A 22,456-nucleotide genomic window follows, 5' to 3' on the forward strand; every position below is an offset into this window, starting at 1 on the left:
ATGTTGGTGGGAAGGGACTAGACAAGGGGAGAGAGAATGGACTCAAGATAGCAAGAAATGAGATCTGTGGGGCAGTAACAGGCTGACACGATCGGTCTGCCGGGACAGTCCTGTTTGTGGATTTTGGGTAGGAGGTAGAAGCGGGCCGTCTGAGGTTGGGAGACAAGAAACAAGAAACTTTGTCTCTTTCTTTCAGGTGCAAAGGAATGCAAGCTCCAACAACTCATCGACACCAACACCCATCTAGGACCCTCCACCCCTGCCTGTCCGTCTGTCCCCATCCTGTCTTTCAATCCCAGCCCCGGCCACGTATTCACCATACCCGCTGACCTTCCCCTCTCCAATGCTGAACGTTCAGTGCTCAGCAAAGGACTTAGTTTCATACCTTACGCCCTCATCTCAATGAATTTCGGGCTTGGCATGATGCTGAACCCTTCTTCCGTTGCCTTCATTTCCTTTGGGCAGGAGTCCTTTCCCCATTCAATGGATCCTTTTACTCACCTCCAATATTCTCCCTCCACCTGGACTCCTCCCTCTGGATCTTTACGTTTTCTTGATCTTTTCATTGAGAATTGTCAGCGTGACATTAGTCGTCTCGATTTCTCTGCTTCTCTCACCCACTCTAACCTGTCTCTCTCTGAACTTGCTGCACTCCTTTCTCTCAGGTCCAACCTTGACATTGTCATCAAATCTGCTGACAAGGGTGGTGCTGTTATTGTCTGGCGCACTGACCTCTACCTCACAGAGGCTGAACGTCAACTCGCAGACACTTCCTCCTATCTCCCCCAGATCATGACCCCACCATTGAACATCAAGCCATTGTTTCCAGGACTGTTACTGACCTCATCTCCTCTGGAGAATCTTCCTTTCACAGCTTCCAACCTGATAGTCTCCCAACCTCGGATAGCCCACTTCTACCTCCTACCCAAAATCCACAAACAGGACTGTCCCGGCAGGCCGATCGTGTCAGCCTGTTCCTGCCCCACGGAACTCAATTCTTGCTATCTTGACTCTGTTCTCTCTCCCCTTGTCCAGTCCTTTCCCACCTACATCCGTGATTTCTCTGACACCCTACATCATATCAACAATTTCCAGTTCCCTGGCCCCAACCGCTTCCTCTTCACCATGGAGGTCCAATCCCTCTACACCTCCATCCCCCACTGGGATAGTCTGATGGCTCTCCGCTTCTTCCTCGAACAGAGGCCTGAACAATCCTCATCCACCACTACTCTCCTCCGTCTGGCTGAACTTGTTCTCACATTGAACAATTTCTCCTTAAACTCCTCTCACTTCCTCCAAATAAAAGGTGTGGCTATGGGTACCCGCATGGGCCCAGTTATGTCTGTTTCTTTATGGGGTATGTGGAGCATTCCTTTTTCCAGTCCTACTCCGGCCCTCTCCCACAACTCTTTCTCTGGTACATCAATGATTACTTTGATGCTGCTTCATGCTCTCATCTGGACCTGGAAAAATTTATTAATTTTGCTTCCAATTTCTACCCCTCCATCATTTTCACATGGTCGATCTCTGACACTTCCCTTCCCTTCCTTGACCTCTCTGTCTCAATTTCTGGTGATAGACTGTCCACCAATATCCATTACAAGCCTACCGACTCCCACAGCTACCTCGACTATAGCTCCTCACACTCCGCTTCCTGTAAGGACTCCATCCCATTCTCTCAGTTCCTTCGCATCTGTTCTGATGATGCCACTTACAAAAACAGTTCCTCTGACATATCTTCCTTCTTCCTTAACCAAGGTTTTCCACTCACGGTGGTTGACAGGGCCCTCAACCGTGACCGGCCCATCTCCTGCGCATCCATCCTCACACCTTCCTTTCCCTCCCAGAAACATGATAGGGTCCCCCTTGTCCTCACTTATCACCCCACCAGCCTCCGCATTCAAAGGATCATCCTCCGCCATTTCTGCCAACTCCAGCATGATGCCACCACCAAACACATCTTCCTTTCACCCCCCCGGTGGCATTCTGCAGGGATTGTTCCCTCTGGGACACCCTGGTTCACTCCTCCATCACCCCGTACACCTCAACCCCCTCCCATGGCACCTTCCCATGCAACCGCAGAAGGTGCAACACCTGCCCCTTTACTTCCCCTCTCCTCACCGTCCAAGTGCCCAAACACTCCTTTCAAGTGAAGCAGCATTTCACTTACACTTCCCTCAATTTAGTCTACTGCATTTGTTGCTCCCATTGCGGTTTCCTCTACATTGGAGAGACCACACCCAGACTGGGTGACCTCTTTGCAGAACACCTGCGGTCTGTCCACAAGCATGACCCAGACCTCCCTGTTGCTTGCCATTTCAACACGCCACCCTGCTCTCATGCCCACATGTCTGTCCTTGGCCTGCTGCATTGTTCCAGTGAAGCTCAACACAAACTGGAGGAACAGCACCTCATCTTCCGACTAGGCACTTTACAGCCTTCTGGACTGAATACTGAGTTAAACAACTTTAGATCATGAGCCCTCTCCTCCATCCCCACCCGCTTTCCGATACCCCCCTTTTTCCCAATAATTTATATAGATGTTTTTTCCCACCTATTTCCATTATTTTTAAATGTACTTCCATCCATTGTTTTATCTCTACCTTTTAGTCTATTTCAATTCCTTCACCCCACCCCCACTAGGGCTATTTGTACCTTGCTTGTCCTGATTACTACCCTTAATTAGTACATTCCTTAGATAATATCACCACTTTCAACACCTCTTTGTCCTTTTGTCAATGACATCTTTTGGCTATCTCCACCTATCATTGGCCCTCTATCCAGCTTTGCCCTACGCCCCCCCCCCAAAAAAAAACAGCTTATATTTCACCTCTTTTCTATTTTTACTTAGTTCTGTTGAAGAATCAAACAGATTCGAAATGTTAACTGTGTTCCTCTCCGCAGATGCTGCCGGACCTGCTGAGTTTTTCCAGGTATTTTTGTTTTTATTGGATACCTGGCCCGTGCCTGTGGTAAACAGCGGCAAGTGTGAGCCGCTTCAATATTCACACTGCCTGAGTTCCTGAGCTCAGAGCAACCAAAACAAACCGGGAAATTCCATCTTGATAACTCCCAAGTGACCCCTGCTGGGAAAGCGATGGCAATTTGTAATTGGTTGGGGACAAGGCCTGGGTGGTTTGAAGGACGAATTATCTTCTGCTCCTGAAGCTAATGTTCGCTGCATGGGCTGATACCAATGGCGAGCTCATAGAGGGCAATCCAGCCTGAATCTTCCCAATTGTTCTGAATGCAAACTAGATTTACTTAGGACCCACGTCTGTGCAACTTTCATCCACTGACCAGGGTTGCCAACCCTCCAGGATTGGCCTGGAGTCTCCAGGAATTGAAGATCAATCTGCAGGGTGCTGCTGTGTGCAACCCTGGAGAGAAGTCACAGGGACATTAAAAAAGACTGATTTTAAAATTTTCTTTGAATGTGTCTTTTTTTTTAACCAGATATAGAAATACTAACGTGGTGGTCAACACCCCTTTGACCTTTTGTCTATGACATCTTTGGCAATCTCTCCTTTGCCTGCACCTATCACTGCCCCTCTATTGAGCTTCACATGTCCCACCCCCTTAAACAGCTTATATTTTACCTCATTTATATTTCTCTTTAGTTCTGATGAAGAGTCATATGGACTCGAAACGTTAACTCTATCTTCCTCTCCACAGATGCTGTCAAACCTGTTGAGTTTTTCCAGGTATCTTTGTTTTTGTTTTCGAAATATTAAAAATGGGGAAGAAAGACCATTTGCCTGATAGTCAAGCACCATCTAATTGGGCAATGAGACTTTTTGCTTTCCAATTGGTGTAGGAAGGTAGTGTGTCATAAGGATGGATGTGTTGACCGACTAATGGCTAGAGTGTGGGGGCAAGTCATGCAATGAAACCTCCAGGAATACATTTAATGGGCAGTCTGCAACCCTACTCCACTCTAATGTAAAAAAAAAATCCAAAATTTATTTTGTTGAGCCAGTTCAAGCTGAGGGTGGGGTCGATGGGTTGGAGGAGCAGTGGGTGGGGAGGGCGGGGGTCGGGGGCGGGGGTAGTCTTCTTAGATCAGAGAAGGCTAAGGAAATGTAATGGAGGTGTCGAAAATCATGTTCAAAAGCATTAAAAGGAGAATCCGTTTCCCGAGGCAGAAGAATCAATAACCGGAACTTAGCGATTTAATGTAGTTGGAAAAGGGGCTGGAGGGGAGATGAGAAAATTTATTTTTTATACAACATGTTTTGTATTAGATGGAGGTCTTGTGGAACAGTGGGTTGTGTCACTGTTTTTGAGCCACAGGCTCTGGGTTCAAGTTCTAGCCCAGGACATGGTGATCGAGAAAGTTGCCTTTTTAACGCGGCCAGTCAGACTGATTATCAACCTGGAAATCCTTGGAACACAGGCCTATGGCAGGTGGTAAGTGCAGGAGAGATTCCTGGTCAGCCATGTGTTGGAAAGAAAATTGGAGCCTCTGCCATTGCTGTCCATACCTTCAGACTACAACATGCATATAAAAGTGCATGTTGCCACAGCAACTCGAACTCCCTGAGTGAGCTGTAACACACCAGCCACACATAGGCAATTGGCCAAATGGTCTCTTTCTGTGGCTTAACTTTCAATTTCCAATACGAATGCTGATCCCATATCAGTGAGTATGAATGGAAAAGGAATAGATATTGACCATTTCACAAAAGGAGAAAAGTGCCAGAAATACATGGATGAATTATGCCAAGATAATGCTGGACATGCAACACAAATCTGGATTAGACTGATGCACCTCGAAACAATCCTCATTGTAATGCTGGAGCATCTAAGGAATGGACCCTGGATAGGATTGGAACCAGGAATGCTCCATGTGTTCACAAAAGGACACGTCTATTGGGGACTGTCAAAGGTTACAGGTGCAGTCAAATCTTTAGCCCATTTTCACGCTAGTCTGCCAGAGAATATTGGCTGGAAGTTTACCATCCAGGTAGAAAAAGGTGAGTGCAGACCTGGAATCCTGACTCAAATTCCATATACTGGTCAAAAGTGTATGTCATGCAAGCTAAGTTAACTGCTTTGAGATATCCATGTATGATTGAGTAAATGGTTAACTAGTTAACCACTCTCTGACAAAGTCTGACACAAAAATCTGCAATGATTCTTTCATTGATATATCAATGGCACCCTGTCTAACACCATCACACAATTAGACATTAATAAATACAGAATACTGTACAGTAGATGTAAATCAGCATTAACCAACACCATTAAAACCCCTGAGTATAATCAAATCTATCCCAATCCCTGAAATGCAGTGACTTTTACTCTGAATTATAAACTACATTATCTGTATAAGAGCAGTGTCTAATGTCAATTCAGATTATATGTGCTGCCATCAATAAATAACAAAAGTTGGTCCTTTTATTGCCAACCCCTCAGTATACAGCCCCCTTCGTCAGCCTCCTCGGTAGAAGTAACTGCATTTGAACTCAATTTGGATGCCCAATTTCATCGTTGGAACAGCCATAGGGTGAGACTTCGTCTGTATCTGTAATATTCCTCTGCTCATGGACCAGGCAACACCCGTGCCAGTAAACCATGCCTCACGATATCTCCTGGTTTTATTAAAGTCATTTTCTCCAATAAGACCTCATTAACTTTGAAGCGCACGATCGCGACACATTAAACTGTGGAGAGAAAGACAGAGTTGAGTCTGTATGACTCTTCAGAGCAATTCAGCTCTGAAGAAGGGTCATACGGATTGAAAACGTGAAGTCTGTCTTTCTCTCCACAGATGTTGTTAGACCTGCTGAGTTTTTCCAGCAATGTTTTTGTTTTTGTTTCCGATTTCCAGCATTCGCAGTATTTTGCTTTTACATTAAGCTGTGTCTCTGTTGAATTAACATGACTCGCTTTCTACTCATTTCCGATTGTCCAAAGTATTTCCCTCATTCCATGCTCCTCCCTGCTTCAACTTTCCATCTGGATCTGAAAATTCCAATATTTTACTTATTTAATTTCATAATGTCAAGCCTTGTTTCTCACCCATTTGTCAATTGATAACCAAGCTGCCCTTTCATTACAGGGATTCACTGATGAGAATTGCCCGCAATGGACTTGCCCCTTGGTGTGACATTCACCCCTGCTATGTAAACCAGTCTATTTTAAATGGGTTAACGGCTGCACAAGACAGTGGTCACAGGAATGTCAAAGATATTGGAGGGAGATGGTGATGTGGTGGTTATGTCACTGGATTAGCCATTTAGAGATTAAGGCTCTGAAGAAAAGGGTTCAAATCCCACCACAGCAGCTGGTGGAATTTAAAATTCAATTAATAAATTTGGAATGTAAAACTAGTCTTAGGAATGGTGACCATGAAAATGTCACTGATTGTTGTAATAAACCCATCTGGTTCACTATTGCCTTTTAGGGAAGGAAATCTGCTGTCCTTGCCTGGTCTGGCCTACATGTGACTCAAGGCCCACAACAATGTGGTTGACCTTTAACTGTCCTCTGGAATGGCCTTGCAGACCATACAGTTCAAGGGAAATTAGGGATGGGCCACAAATGTCCAAACCTAATTTCATTTGCCAGAGACGCTCACATCCTATGAAATAATTTTTAAAAAAGCATTGGCTACAGCCTCATCTGGCAATATCCTAATAGGAGTTCCCTTGCTCTGGCTCCTGACTGAAAGAGAATCCATTCCAAAACAGCGTGATCAGGAATGATCCCTGACTGGGGAAGGAGGGGGGCATTATTTGCTGGATGGGTTCTCCACTGGAAGCTGGCGTCACAATTGGCATTGCTCAGAGAATGAGAGACAACATTGAATTGTTTGTTGCACATTAGTGGAAGTGAAGAGAATCAGAAACTGGGAATGCCAATTATACAAACACCAATGAGTTAGTGAGCTGCAAACCGGGAATATTCCTGGCTCAGATAGCAGGAGTAAATAGTATTAAATTTAGTCAGGCAGCAAGAAACAAAGACCGTCAGAAATTTGGATTCCACCTCATAGAGGCAGCAGAGAATAAAGAAAATCAAAAACTGCAAATGTTCCATTTCAGACATCAGGCAGCAAAATCATAGGCTTATTCTGCCACCAGGGGACGCATGATGCAAACAGAGCTTTCACTGTTAGTGACATTTGAACCTGAGGGGTTTGGGAACTTTCGAGGTTTTCTTGCCATACAACCATCCCAGGTTGAAGAAGAGAAAGATTCTCTCAATGAAAGTGTGGGGATGGGACTTGTTGTCCGCATTGTAAAATGACACCTGTCCACCCTCATAGTCCAGGAAAATCCAATCTTCCGGGGATCCACCTTTGGGGTGAGGAGGGTCCATGAGGGGGAGGTGAGGGCAAAATAACCATGTTCACTTCCCAGCCCCACTATCCAGTATCCAATCTCAGGGTTCGGGTCAATGTCCCCTTTCTTCTCGGCAGACTCTCGGACCACTCCCAAACCCCAATCAGCATTGTCCCACATCTCCACAACCCAGTACTGTCTCCCTGATGTGTATCCCTCCGATCCCAGGTTACAGGGAGAGCGATCAAACCTCTCCGGGGTGTCAGGGAGCCGCTGCCATTTGTCTCCGAGTCTCACACTGGTCCGGTCCTCAGACAGGCTGAGCCAGGGATTCGCTGTGTTCAGATCCAGAGCCAGAGAGGCTGGAGCTGGGGGAAAGTTAAAATAACACAGTCAGTGATTTAACATTTTGCTTTGATCTATTCAAACACTTGTAAATCTCCCGCCCTGCTGGACAATTTGATGGTGATTGGTTTGGAGATTGTTGGGTGGTGGCGGTAGGGAGCGGGTGTCGGTGCCTAATTTGGATTCCCTCCACTCTGGGACTGAAAGGTATTTGTATGGCGATAGGTCTCTATATTTATATACTGATATAATCGGCTCATACTTGCACTCACATTCACTTTCACGGCCCTATTTATAAATCACCGATCCCAGGGTGACTCTCTGCTACTTCCGAGCTGGATTTGAAATGGAAATTGTATATTATGGAGGGATTATCCACTTCAACGCCTCCGAGACAAGTATATTCTTTCTTACACATGGAGACCAAAACTTCAGTTAGGTAACCATTTAATCTTCTATGTTGAAGAGATTACAAACTAATCTGTACAGTCTGCCTTCATAATTTCAACCTTTCTTCCCCCAGTGTAGTTCTGATGAATTTGTGATAAGCCCTGTTCAGCATCAAAATATTTAAGAAGCACATGGATCTTTGATGTTTGAAATGAAGATGTTTATTGTAGGTGAGTGCAAATAATATTGACTCAGGTAATTTGAGATTTCTGTGGAGGGATGTGTCTGTCTTCACCTGTGTGATCTTTGTGATATTAGACCCTTAAGGACAATCACGTTCATGTCACAGAGTGGTGCCCCTTTGCCCATCATTAAACCCAGTCGTGGTGTTTCACCAAGACTCATGGCCCAAGCAGTGGGATTAGGGGAGGTCCAATGATCCATGTTATGAGTATGCAAGTGGATACCTGCTGCAAAATGGTCACTGGGCCGGAGCTTGGAATATCCATAATAATTCTGCCTCGACAGTGGCATAAAAGGAAGCCTGGTGAAATTTGGAGTGATTGTGCAACTGGCAAGGAGCAAACGGGGCTTAGATATTAAAGTTGGAAAGTCCTAAATGGACCGAAGTAGTTTGCATTTGAATATTGTATTAATCCACGTCTACAGCTGTGAGACTGATTTCATAGAACCATAGAATCATAGAATGGGTACAACACAGAAGGAGGCCATTTAGTTAATCTTGTCCAGCTGTCTGTGTGAGCAATTCAGCTGCTGTCACTCATCGGCCCTTTCCCCTTAAGCCTGCATTTTTTCCCCTTAAGCCTGCATTTTTTCCCCTTCAGGTGCTTATCCAATTCCTTTTTGAAAGCCACAATTGACCCTGTTTCCACTTCACTCTCAGGCAGAGTATTCCAGGCCCTAACCACTTGATGCTTGAAAACATTTTTCCTCAAGCTGCATTGGTCCTTTTCCTCACAATTTAAAATCTGTGACCCTTGGTTCTTGACCCTTCTGCTAATGGGTACAATTTCTCTCTGTCAATTCTCTTTAGATCCCTAACAATTTTAAAGATCTGTATAAAATCTCCTCAACTTTCTCTCCTCTAAGAAGAAAAGCCCTGGCTCTCTGATTTATCCTTACAACTGAAGCCCATCTTTCCTGGAACCATTTTAGTAAATCTTCTCTGCAGCCTCTCTAAAGCTTTCACACCTTTGCTAAAATGTGGTATCCAGAACTGGACAGATTAGTCTAGTTGAGGTTAAATTAGTCAGCGTTTTATAATGTTCATCATATCATCCTTACTTTTGTAATCCATGCCCAGGACCCAGTAAGACTTTCAAACCACATTCTCAGCTGGACCTCTGATTTTCAACAATTCGGAAACATATGACTACTGATCCTTGACCCTCTTCAGAATTATAGCCTTTAGTGTATACTCTTTATATTCCACCTACCAAAATGCATTACTTTGTACTTCTCTGCACTAAAGTTCATCTGACATATTTCTGTACATTCCACCAGCCTGCCTTTGTCCTGTTGAAACTATTACTATCATCTTCACGGCTCACAATGCTTTCAAGTGTTATCATCTGCAAAGGTTTAAATTGTACCCCATTCACCCATGTCAAGTCATCAATATGTATCAAGAAAAACGATGTTCCTGCTGCACACTCATGCAAAAAAAACACTGTATAATTTCCCCCAGTCCAAATAATAATAATTCACCACTACCCATTGTTTCCTGTCACTTAGCCAATTTTGTATCCAAGCTTCTACTGCTCCTTTTACTGCATGGACTCCAACGTTGCTGATAAGCCTATTCTGTGGCAGTTTATCAACCACTTTTTGTCAGTCCATACATACCGCATCAACTGCATTACCCTCTTCAGCCCTCTGTTTTATCCAATCAAATAGCTCAATCAAATTGAATTACACTGAAAATCAATTTAAGATTATCTACTAGAGTTCAATTATATTCACACAAAGGGCCCTGTCCCTTGCAGACAGAAGGAACATGTCCACACATTGTGCCTTTTTCAACTAAACAAAAGCTTTCAGAACAGCCATTCCCTGGTTCATTCCCCATGACAATTCCTTGACTAATCAGAGTCGACCTGGCTGGTTTGAATTTGAACAAAAGCTTGGTACTGTTCCCTATTGCATTCTCGATGGTAATACCTCTATCAATCAGAATTCACTTGCCAACCAAAAAGCACTCTCTTCTTATGTAGTATAAATTATTGTTCCCTTTACTGTTGGTATTTCTTGCAAGCTGTCCTGATGAGTGTAAGACAAGGAGTTTTGATGGCATGTCTCTTTCTTCAGCAGTACTTAATCAAATTGGTTAAACGTGATTGGCTTTAACAATTTCCTGCTGGCTTTTCCTTAATTAATCCACACTTGTCTAAGTGACTGTTTATTTTGTCCTGGATTATAGTTTCTAAAAACTTTCCCACCACCGGGTTTAAACTGGCTAGCCTGTAGTTGTGGGATTTATCCTTAAACCTTTTTTTTGAACAAGGGTGTAACATTTACAATTTTCCAGTTCTCTGTCCCCATCCCTGTATCTAAGATTGGAAGATTATGGCCAGATCCTCCACAATTTCCACCTAACTTCCCTCAGCATTCTCAGATGCATCTCATCCTGTCCTGCTGACTTATCAACTTTAAGTACCGCCAGCCGGTCTTGTACCTCGTCCTTATGCTCATTCATGCTCATTGGACACTGAAGAATGTATAATAGGCCTGATTCCTCAGTTGAAGCTTGCTGTCATTCATTCTGCTATAAATTTATTACTTTCAAAGTGAGACACAAACTGGGTACTTCTGGGGATCACTCAGTCCAGAAGGTTGTTGTGGCTCTGAGTCAACAACCACAGGGTATCTCTCCATTATTGACCAGACATTCCCCAGTTCTGATACTGATTGCACCTGCCAGTTTCAAGCTCTTTGTGAGGATTATTTTATGAGCTATATTCTCTCCAGAATTTTCCAACTGAAGTTTATTTTGGTTCTTAATTTGTTTTTCCCACCTAATGAGATTGTAGCATTGTAGTAATGCTTTCTGGACTAGTAACCCAGAGGATTTGGGCAATGCACATGGGTGCAAATCTCAGCATAGCAACTGGGGCAATTTAAATTAAATTAATTAACAAATTGAGCATAAAACGCTCAGCTTAGCAATAATGACGATGAGACTACCGGACTGTTATAAAAACTCATCCTGTTCACTAAAGTCCTTCGGGGAGGAAATTTGCCATCCTTATCCATTCAGGCCTATATATGAGTCCTAGGTACAGTCTGCATTAAAGATTTGGATGAAAGAACCGAATGTACTATTGTAGCTAAATTTACTGATGATACAAAGGTGGGTAGAAAAGCAAGCTTTGATGAGGACATAGAGAGTCTGAAAAGGAATATGGATAGGTTGAGTACGCAAAAGTTCGGCACATGGAATATAATGTCCATATTGGCTGGAAGAATAGAAAAGTCACATGTTAGTTCAATGAAGAAAGACTAAAGGACGATGCGGCCTGCTTGTTTGGCACCCCTTCTACAAACGTTCACTCTCTCCGCCACTGATGCACAGTAGCAGCAGTGTGTACCATCTACATGATGCACTGCAGAAACTCACCAAGGCTCCTGAGGCAGCACCTTCCAAACCCACACCACTATCATCTAGAAGGTCAAGGGCAGCAGACACATATAAGCATCACCAGCTGGAAGTTCCCCTCCAAGCCACTCACCATCCTGATTTGGAAATATACCACCGTTTCTTCATTGTTATTGCATCAAAAACCTGGAACTCCCTCCCGAACAGCACTGTGAGTGTATCCACAGCACAGGGAATGCAGCGGTTCAAGAAGACAGCTCACCACTACCTTCTGAAGGGCAATTAGGCATGGACAATAAATGCTGGCCCAACCAACAATGCCCACATTCAGTAAATGAGTGAACAAAAGAATTGTGTGATACAGAGGGATCTGAGTGTCCTTAATGTGAAATGCAAAAAGTTAGCAGGCAAATACAGCAAGTAATTAGGAAGGCAAATTGAATGTTATTCTTTATTGCAAAGGGGAGGAAGTATAAAAGTAGTGAAGTCTTGGTACAATTGAACAGGGCATTGAGGGGACCACACCTGAAGCACTATGTTTTGGTCTCCTCACTTAAGGTAGGATATATTTGTATTGGATGCAGTTCAGAGAAGATTCACTAGGCTGATGGGGTTGTCTTATGAGGAAATGCTGAGCAGGTTGAACCTACTGGAGTTTAGAAGAATGAAAGGTCATCTTACTGAAACATATCAGATACTGAGGGGGCTTGATAGGATCAATGCTGAGAGGATGTTTCACCTCGTGGGGGAATCTAGAACTAGGGGACACGGTTTTAAAATAAAGGATCTCCCATTTAAATGGAGATGAGATTGAATGTGTTCTTCAGGTGGTCGTTAAACTTGGGAATTCACGAGCCCAAAAAGCAGTTAAGATTTTTGATTTACAGTGCAAGATTATTGGAGTTAAGGCCACAGTCAGGCGTTATTGAATGGTCGAGCAGGCTCGATGGGGCAAAGGGTCTACTCCTGTTCCTGTTTCTCCTATAGTTCCATCAAACCGCTGTAGGAAAGAAAACCAGCGTGCGTGCACAACATGGACTACAGCTGTTGAAGAAGGACGCTCACCACGACCTTTCTAAAGGCTATTTAAAGCTGGGCAATAGATCCTGGTCTTATTAGCGATACCTTCATCCCAAGAATGTACAAAAAAAAGTTAGCTTGAAAAAAGTAAGTTTGAAATTGAGAGGCAAAACGCCCTTTACCTAGGGTGAGGCGGCCCACTATGTCTTTCCATGTTATGTACTGGAGAAGTTCTTTGGCTATTCCCAGTGACACAGACCCAGTTACTGGCGACAATACAGATTCCACCGGGCTAACTCTGTCAATATAGAACAGTCAGAGTCAGTATGTCGTTTCATTTAATAATCACGTAAATGTGAACACTGAGACTGTCATACCTCTTGGGTTCGGAAACTTCCTCTTGAAATGAAACAGAGACACAGATTTGTGGAGTGATGTGGAAAAGGATCATCAGAACTCTGTGGCACATCAATCACAGTTTATTTGCAATATGTTCTCAGTTAGTAACCATTTGTCTGTCGCAATGAAGGAGCAGCACAGATCCGACAAGGGTGAAGTGGGCAACAATTTACACTGGCAAATGCATCGGATTGTGGTATATTTTCTAAAGTAATATTGGGACCATCTTCATTTCTTGAAGCATTTATTATTTCTGCTGGAAATTTATTGCTTAAGTTTTTCCGGCAGTGGTTGTGTGATGGATTTGCCCTCAGCAATGACATTGGCGTCAGCACTCGGCAGAATAAAGAGCTCGGGCGGCGGATATTCGCAACAGTTAAAATTATTAAATCTGGGTGTTTCTTTTTTAAAAATCCTTTCATGGGACGGGGGTGGGGTGGGGCGTCGCTGGCAAGACCGGTATTTGTTGCCCATCCTCAACTGCCTCCGAGAGCCGTTAAGTCAATCACATTGCTATGGGTCTGGAGTCACGTGTATGCCAGACCAGGTAAGGATGGCCAAAAGGTTTCATTTCCTCCATCAGTGAACCAGATGTGTTTTTACAACAAACGATGATAGTTTCATAGTCACCATTGCTGAGGCGAGCTTCCAATTCCAAATGTTGTATGTAATTGAATTCAAATTCCACCGGCTGCCGTGGTGGGATTTGAACCCGTGTCCCCAAAGCAATACTTTGGGCCTCTGGATCACTAGTCCAATGGCATGACCACTGAGCCACCATTGACCAAAATGGCCGTCAAGGAAACGGCTCAGGATGAAGCAGACAATAAGCCAGGGTTTGCCTTTTGGGCAAAACACACATGCCACATCAGTCTCAATTTGAGAACACGTCTTTAGTTTCCTATCGATGTTAATCCCTATCGCGGCTGGACATGAAATTAACCTTTTAAAGGTGAAGAGTCAGAGCCTGCTTCTGTCAGCTGCCCCAACATTAGAATTTCCGGCTGGAGAGGGGAGTACAGTGGGGGAGGGATGAAGAGGGAATTTTGGAGTGGAGGTCAGTAGCATAACTCGGTGCTGCCAGCTATCACATTATCGGTATGAGGACCCGGTCAGCGAACGCCTGTGCCGTGCTGTCGGGAAAGGGAGGGATGAGGGGCGACTTAGTGACGAAGGGGTCTGATAGGGTAGACTAGATGTAAGGGATATCGAAACTAGGGCCATAACTATAAGGTAGTCATCAAGTAGCTGGTGTTAAGAGAACTTATTTGAGGCAATGGCATGGGGGGTGGGTGGCTCATGTTTTGGACACGGGAGAAGGAGGGGAGTGTTTGGAATAAGACGTAATGCAAGTTAAAATCATCTGAAAAACGTGCACCAAGGAACACCCAATATTTCATGGATGGGTAATATCAGAACGTGGATGGGACAGACAATGGGGGCAGTGGAGGAAAGTGGTTCATAGTGCGGCCAACCCTGGGAATGAGGACGGGTGAAAGACAAGAAAGGCAATTATCAATAACCCCAGTAGGAAATCCAGGAGAAACATATTTACCGGCACAGAGCAGTTGGGCCGAGTAGCCTCTTACTGCAATCTCTGTAATGTACACGGTGCAAGGGCGCCATCAGAAGGTTTTTTTTGCGGAATTTCTGTGTAGTGCAAAAATTTTGCACCTAAGATTTGCCACATTAATTCTCAGATCACCAGAAAACTTTCAGCTCTGGGCCTCGGCCTTTTCGTCAGCCCAACTCATTCTCTGTCACTCGCGCACTCTCTCACTTTCTCCTGCAGGTCGCTATGGAAGGAATGTTTGAGTAGTTGAATGTTCTATTGTACACATGTTATTGTCAATTATATCAACATTGTGTAATTTCATTGCAAGAAAACTATATCTTACAGTTAGAAATGTAACTATCTTTTTCCTCCATCTTCTGTTTTAAGCCTGATATCTCCCTCTGCGTACGGTCTAACTGCTCTTGGATTACACTGAGGTTTTTCTCCATCCTTTTCAGAATTTTCTCCTCTTCTTCCCTGAGATCTCTGAGTAAACGCTGTTCTTTCTCCGTGAGAATCTGATGCATTTTAGTGAACTCGGATGTGATGTGGGTCTGCAGACTGCTTGACTGTTCCTATCAAATGAAATGTGAAACATAATTAACGTCCCGCGGTAAAGGGAACAAAACTAACCAAGATCACAGTAAATCAGTACAGGGAGACCTTACTCTAACTTCGGAAATCAATTGCTTCTGTCGCTGCTTGGTGTCAAGCGCCGAGGCCCATCTCTGTGTGGCTGAATTTAAGGATATTTTCAGTTCTTCCTAGAATTTAAACAATCAAATGAATCAGATGTTGGCACACATGGACAATGGGATAAAGAATGTAAGAAATGAAACCCTCCCATTTTACTTTGCACATGTCCCCAGCATCGTCCATCGGCAGAAACTCGTGAGAATAGTGTTCCCGCGAATCTCTACAAATGGAGCAGATCAATTTCTTGTCGGTTACACAAAACAGCTTCAGTTGTTCCTGATGTTTCTCACAGTGAAGTTTACTTGGCGTCTCTTTCGGATTGAACTCCAGGTTCCGAGCTTTCTCGGCTAGATTCGCCAAGGCCCCGTTAGCCCGGAGGTTTTTCTTCTTAGACTTCCCTCTGCACTCCGGGCAGGTGTACACCTTCCCGCTTCTCCAACCCCGGGCGATGCAGGCGCGGCAGAAATTGCGCCCACACTCCAGGATTACCGACTCGGTGAAGAAATCGAGGCAAATGGGGCAAATTGCCTCCTCGGTCAAACCCTGCGCCTGCTGCATGGAAGACATGCTCACACAGTGCATTTTGTGATTGAAGCACTTTTCAGTTTCAATACTCTTGTCGGGTTGGATGTGATCCAGGTTCCGCTCCAAACTGTCCCATGTCTCCTTTAATATGGGCATCTTTCTGCTTGAGCGTTGGGTGGGGGGGAGGGGGAGGGGTGGTGTCGGGGTGGGGTGGAGGTTTGTCTTCACTTTCCGTAGCAATTTCTGGATGGGTTTCCAGGAAAAAGGCGAGAGCCGAGAGAAAATTCGCCAATAGTAAGTTTTGGCCCGCATCTGGAATGGTTTCTGCCGAATTGAATGTTGTGTTACAAGTCGTTCCAGATAAGCTTTTGTGGTTTCACCGTGAACAAGAAGAAGAGTTTCGGGATCTTAAAGGGAAAGGCAAATATGAACACGAGCCAATGTGGGGTGGGTGGGGTAAGTGCGGAGGGGAGGAAGAGTGAGGTGGGTGGTTGGGAGTGTGTGTGTGGGCAGGAGGGTGGGTGGGTGGTGGTGAATTGGGACTGTTATTGAATAAACTTGTTCGTTGACATGGGTTTGAAGCAGAGCTCAGTGAATTTTATCCGTGCCCTTGTGCATCTTTTTTTGGCAAACAAAAAACTGGGCAGATGCAGTGCAGTTGAGCCGAGCGACCTGCTTTTGCGCTGTTCTAGGTGCCTCGAGGCAATTCTTTGTGTCATTTTATCTAGCCTCGTTTCTAAACAATTGAAGATTTGCTTGCCAATCCCAATGACAGCCTAAACTAAATATTTCCCCCTTAATTCTTTCATGGGATCTGAGCGCGAACAAGGGCAGCATCTGTTGCTCATCTCTGACTGTCCTTGAACTGCGTGGCATGCTAGGGCCATTTCAGAGGGCAGTTAAGCGTCAACCACATTGCTGTCGGTCCGGAGTCACATGTGGGCCCGGACGGCAGATTTCCTTCCCCAGAGTACATTCGTGAACCAGATGGGTTTTTATGACAATCCTGTAGATTCGCTGTCATCATTAACGTGGTAATTTACGGTTAATCCAGATTTATTAATTGAGTTTAAATTCCCGTGGTGGTGGGATTTGAACCCTTGCCCCTTGAACGTCAGCATTACTAGTTCAGACATTATCAGTTCAGATATTACACTACTACCCAGTAAATGGAAACTAGAGGTGACTTGTTACTGTGTTTAGGTGATGGGAAATTCCAAGTTTAGCGTAAATGGGGAAGCAAATGAGGGGAATTAAAGCAGCAAATACTGGAAAATCTCGAATTTCATCTCCTATGTGAATGAAACTCGGATTCCTGAGACTTTCGTTTTGACCTGTTTCACTATAGCAGAATGAAACGTGTGCCTCAGGGCAGTAGGCGAACAAAGAACTAAAGGAGCAAAGGTGGATCACTTGCGACACTTTCTGGATAATTGCTGAAGAAAGTCGTTTTGTCAGAGCTTTTCGTCTTGCATTCATCAGGACAATCGCAAGAAAATACCAATGTCAGCTGAAGCAACAACTTTATACTGCATGAGAAGAGTAGACAGTATAAAGTTGATGCTTCCCCTGACACTGGTATTTTCTTGCGATTGTCCTGATGAGTGCAAGACGAAAAGCTTCGTCAAAATGTTTTCTTTTCAGCAATACTCAAGTTCTGTACTACTATTCTGGATAATTTTAGGATTCAGAGGTTCAGAAAGGGTGTGATGTGGAAGGTGTTTCCAATTATTTGGACACTGAGTGGTCAAGTTTAAAATGATAGGGAACGAGATTGCAAATGACTGTCAGTTGGTCATCCTTGGCTACTTTCAATTCATAAAGAGCAGTGAGCTAATACTTCGAAACACTCTGAAAACCGGCTGGGTAAGAAAATTTGATACAACCCCGAGTGAAGAGATCTGAAACGCAAGCGAGGATGCTTGTGCTTTTGTCCCCGAGAGCGACTTTTCCCAAATTCAGGCACACACTGCCCGTAATGTTCCATCCATCTGGCTGAACAAGCGTCAAAACTGTACACACCTTGTACCCGAATTTGCGGTGGGCTATATCAGCGCAAATGAAAAAGGAAACGGCAAAGCTGGAAATATCTGCCTTGTTATTCACAGATGGAGAACATAACAGCATAAGAAATAGGAGGAGAAGTAGGCCATTAGACCCTTCGAGCCTGCTCTTCCATTCCATATGATTTTGACTGATCTTTCACTTCATTCTACCTTCCCGCATTATCCTTGATTCCCTGAGGGGTCAAAATTGTCTAATAAACGTTATACTCTCCGATGGAGCAATAGCAATGCTATGGGGCAGACAATTCCAAAGATTCACATTCTCTCAGTGAAGACATTCCCCTTCATCCCTAGTCCTAAATGGGACGATCCCTTGTCCTGAGGCTGTGCTTTCCTGTTCCACGTTCCCCTGTCAGGTGTAGAAACCTTAAAGTATCTAACCTCTAAATCCCTTTCGTAATCTTGATTGTTTCAATGAAGGCACCTCTCATTCTTTGAAACTGCAGACAGTATAGGCCCAGTTTAGTTAACCTCATCATAGGACACCCCGCTCATCCCAAGAACCAATTCGGTGAACTTCTGGTGTACAGCCTACAGTGTAAGTATATCCTTAGATATGGAGGCCAAAACTACACAATGTAATCTTGTTGCTGTTTCTTCAAAGCCCTGCACAACTGAAGCAAGACTTACTTATTCTTATACTCCAGTCCCCTTGCAATAGAGGCCAACATGGCATTTGACTTCCTGCATCTGCATGCTGACTTATTATGTTCCTTGAACCAGTACAACCAAGTTGCTCTGAATGGAAATATTTCAAAGTTACACTCCTTTAAAAAATGTTTTTTTATTTTTCTTCGAACAGTGAAAAACCTCACATTTCTGCAGGGTTCCACTTTGTTGCTCACTCAGTTAACCTGTCTACATCTCCTCAATGCTTACATTCGCACCTAGCTTTGTTTTGTGAGCAACCTTTGATACATTGCTGTCAGTCCTTTTGTCTAAGTCATTAATATAGATTGCAAATATTTGAGACCCCAACACTGATACTTACGGTTACTCAATAGTTACTACCTGCCAACTTGAAAATGTCCTGAAAAAGCTGACGCAATCAACAACTTTCTTTAAAACGTCAATTTGCCCAAATCACCCTATGTTAGCAAATCCTTAAAAAAATTCCAGGATCCGAATTCACATCTTTGCCAAAAGCTGATCATTTCTTCCTTGGGCCATACCCTATCAGCGAACCAAGTTGATTTGAAATCCGTCCATTGGCTTTTAAGATATGCTCGTTACAAACAGTCAATGAGATGAACAAACAGTGGCAAAAACATAACCCAAGTCCACATTCAGTGGCGGAGCTAATGAAAGATTTATCTCTGACATGGTCCATGATGGCTGTTATTCCTTTCATCTCCTTTTCAAAAAATGGTTTCACGGTCATCATATCTGCCTATCTTGATAAAGACCTAACCTGCTATTCGAAGGCAGGCAAAATCGGCTGGACTTGAAGGAACCAGCCACTGTTATAATCCAAAACAGAGCAATTTGTTTCCAATAGGTTGACTTCCCACTAATGTCCTTTCAGGAAGGAAATCTGCCATTCTCCGCGACCCTGGCCTACATGTGACTCACTCTAGACTCACAGCAATGGGGCTGGCTCTTAACTACCCTCTGAAATGATATGTCAATTAGGGATGGGCAACAAATGCTGGCCATGCCAGCGACACCCACATCCCATGAAAGGATTAAGCAAAAAACCTCATGTGATATCCAGTGACAACGATGCAGTTTTAAAAAATCTTTCTCAGGTCGTGGGCATTGCTGGCTAGGCCAGTATTTTTATTGCCCATCCATAATTGCCCTTGAGAAGGTAGTAGTGAGCTGCCTTCTTGAACCGCTGTGGTGTATGTACACCCACAGTGCTGTTAGGGAATGTAGGGGGTGGTGGCTTGTGTCAGCTTCACCTCTGACTTCTGAGTGGTCCGAATTGCTCCCACTCCCTGGGTTCTAGACCTTGGACTTATTTGGGGGTTGTGACAAAGTGCAGCAGACAACTGGTTTTGGTGCAAGAGAAAAAACTGGGTTTATTGAAGTCACAAATGAATTTATAACATTAAGATTACACTGAGATTATACAGGCCTACAAAGTACACTTAGTTAAGAACGGGGAACACATGGCATAACGAGGGAAAATCACGCTACTAATCCCCTTACCCTTGTCTCACCCCAAAAGCCTAATTAAATTGAACTAGGAGAGGTCAGGTATTATGCTCACCAACCAGGGTTCCTTGACAGTTTGAAATCCAGCCTGCTAAGCTGGTTGCAGTTTTGGGGTACGCTCTTTGTGTCCTCTGGGGTCTGTCATCCCCACGTGGTCCTGGACTGTGGAATTGGCGAAGGTTCTTCAGTTGGGTGGAGGGCACGGTTGTGGGTGGTCGATCTTCGATGAGGGCTGCGGTTGTGGCCTTGTTGGAAACTCTGCTTCAACCACTCCAAAACTGCTCACCCTTCCCCTTAATCCGTGAAGCGTAGATGGTGGTAAATTGCAGTCATTAAGTTGGGTGATTTCAGTAGAGCTGCCTTTGGCAGACTTGCAGCATGTTGGAGACACTTGTTGGCTTGTCCCAGGGGATGGAATCTGGTTCTCTCTGCAGGGTAACTGAAGAGACTGTCTTGTTTTTGTTTTTACTTGTGGTCTCTTTTAGAAAACACTTGCCACCCACCACCCACCCCACCCCCCCTGCCCCCCCGTCCCACCCCCCAAGCAAAAAAAAGAGAGAAATCACCTGCTTATTTTTGCAGGGGTGACTGACTGGTATTTCTTCTTGTTTCTGTCACTCTCTTGAACTGAAGGCCATTACATATGTGGAGTATTGATAGGTTCGCATAATTACAATTCTTGCTGCCTTCCTGCCTTAGTAGTTAGTAGTGATTATTTATGCAAGATTTTGATGGACTTTAGTTTCATGTAAGATGAAATCTTTCTCTGGGTTGATTGTTTTAAAGGGAAGAATGTGTATTCAGTCTCTTCTCATTGTCGGTTTCAGGCAAACAATCCACACTGTGCTCAACAAGCCCGGGCATGTCCAGTCCCAGGCCTTCATGGGCCTAGCCTCCTGTCCACAGGGTTCTACACTTAACTCAGCAGTTGGGTCCGCTGCCATAAAAGTCCAAAAGTCATATCCTTGTTGATGATATGAAAAATGCGGGAATTTTGAGAACCCTTCAGCCCCCTCTGTGATACTTAAACCTTGCTTCAAGTATCATACTGAAAAAAACCCAAAATTCCCGACACTCCATAGTCAATCTTCCCTTGTAATTACCTATCTAAGATCTCATGAGATATATATTCCCCATTCTTTAAAATGTGGTGTACATAAGCATGCATAGGTGAAATACAGTTATTTACATACATTCAAAGATTTAGGGGGTCCAACACCACACTTGGTGCACATACATCTTTATTAAAAGAAAACAACAGGCAAAAGTCTTTCTTAAAAATAACCAAACCCAAAAAGAGCAACCTTTATTCAGGAACACAAAAAAATATGAAAGGTTCAAACAGGTGTATCTCTCTCCACCTTAGCATAATGCTTCTTCCAGGTCCTTTCATTTTGGAACTCTAGGATTTTGCCTATTCCCTTGCACTGAGAGCACAACAGGTACAACACTATTCCCAGCTGGCAAACTACGAGGATGTGGGAAGCCATTCTGACCCATGAAGGGACCTCTACGTTTTCGAGAATGTCCCACCAGGGTGGACTGTGATACCTTGAATCTCTCTATCTCGTGTGTTTTCTGTTCCAAAGCATAGAAATACTTTTGTAATAACTCTACAGCTTTTAGTAGTTTAGTAAGATGTTCTGGTAGAGGGGGAATTTTGTAACCAAAATGTGCGACAGAGCTCTGCAGATTGGTAATGTTTTCCCTAACAGTGAGGTGAACAGTGGAGGGTTCAGGAATGGGGACAATCCGGACACCGGATGTGCTGTCCAAGCTGGTAGTGGGGCGCACTTGTGGTGACACAATATATCTCACCCCCTAAAAATGTTACCGGTGGGGGAACATGACCTTGTGCCATTATCTCCATGGTACAGTTTATAGGCCGTGTACCAGCAATTTTAAAGCTACACTGTGATCTTGAATAGGCGTTCAAGTTCTGGGGACACAGTACTACGTGGGCACCCCGGCTACGGCACCCAGAGAGGTCTGTACCTGTCATCATGTGCTCCCACTTTATGACGTAAGGTGGGACAGCTGCAAAATGGACATGTGCACCCCCTTGAATGACTCCAATGTTCTCCACCCTATATACTGGTGCAGGTCGGGCTGTCCCACCCATGACTGGCATCCTCACTACTATACCCATGATGAGCACCCACAATCTACAGGGTAGGCTTCAGAGGCTAGGCGGAACTGACACGGGTTTAGTGAATTCTCATATGGGTGGAGGTTTGCGAGGTTCTTGTTGCTGACCCAGGATGGGACTAAACCTTGCTTTAAATCCTCCAGGTTGCTGCGGCCCTCACCCAGCAACCATACCCCTTACAACATGCACACCTCATTCTGTGCAGCCTGGTCTGATGCATTCCTATTCTCCCGAATGAGTGCATTC

At 44.3% G+C, this 22,456-nt stretch overlaps 2 protein-coding genes across 2 annotated transcripts in view; one reads left to right on the top strand and one right to left on the bottom strand.

The window, feature by feature from the left end:
* Positions 1 to 22,456, top strand: part of LOC121291302 — a 197,120-nt gene that overhangs the window by 53,552 nt on the left and 121,112 nt on the right. Inside the window, exons 4-5 of the mRNA XM_041212375.1 lie at positions 8,158 to 8,254; positions 15,073 to 15,439. The gene's annotated coding sequence lies outside the window, so the exon portion shown is untranslated. The remainder of the gene's footprint in view (positions 1 to 8,157; positions 8,255 to 15,072; positions 15,440 to 22,456) is intronic.
* LOC121291301 (E3 ubiquitin-protein ligase TRIM39-like) lies at positions 7,074 to 15,991 on the bottom strand. Its single transcript, XM_041212374.1, has 6 exons — positions 15,467 to 15,991; positions 15,283 to 15,378; positions 15,032 to 15,189; positions 13,038 to 13,118; positions 8,492 to 8,595; positions 7,074 to 7,657 (listed from the first exon to the last, which is right to left on the bottom strand). The coding sequence occupies exons 1-6, from the start codon at positions 15,989 to 15,991 to the stop codon at positions 7,074 to 7,076; spliced, it is 1,548 nt and encodes a 515-aa protein (XP_041068308.1).

Source organism: Carcharodon carcharias, chromosome 19 (assembly GCF_017639515.1).
Source record: "Carcharodon carcharias isolate sCarCar2 chromosome 19, sCarCar2.pri, whole genome shotgun sequence".
In the NCBI taxonomy this organism is placed as follows: domain Eukaryota; kingdom Metazoa; phylum Chordata; class Chondrichthyes; order Lamniformes; family Lamnidae; genus Carcharodon; species Carcharodon carcharias.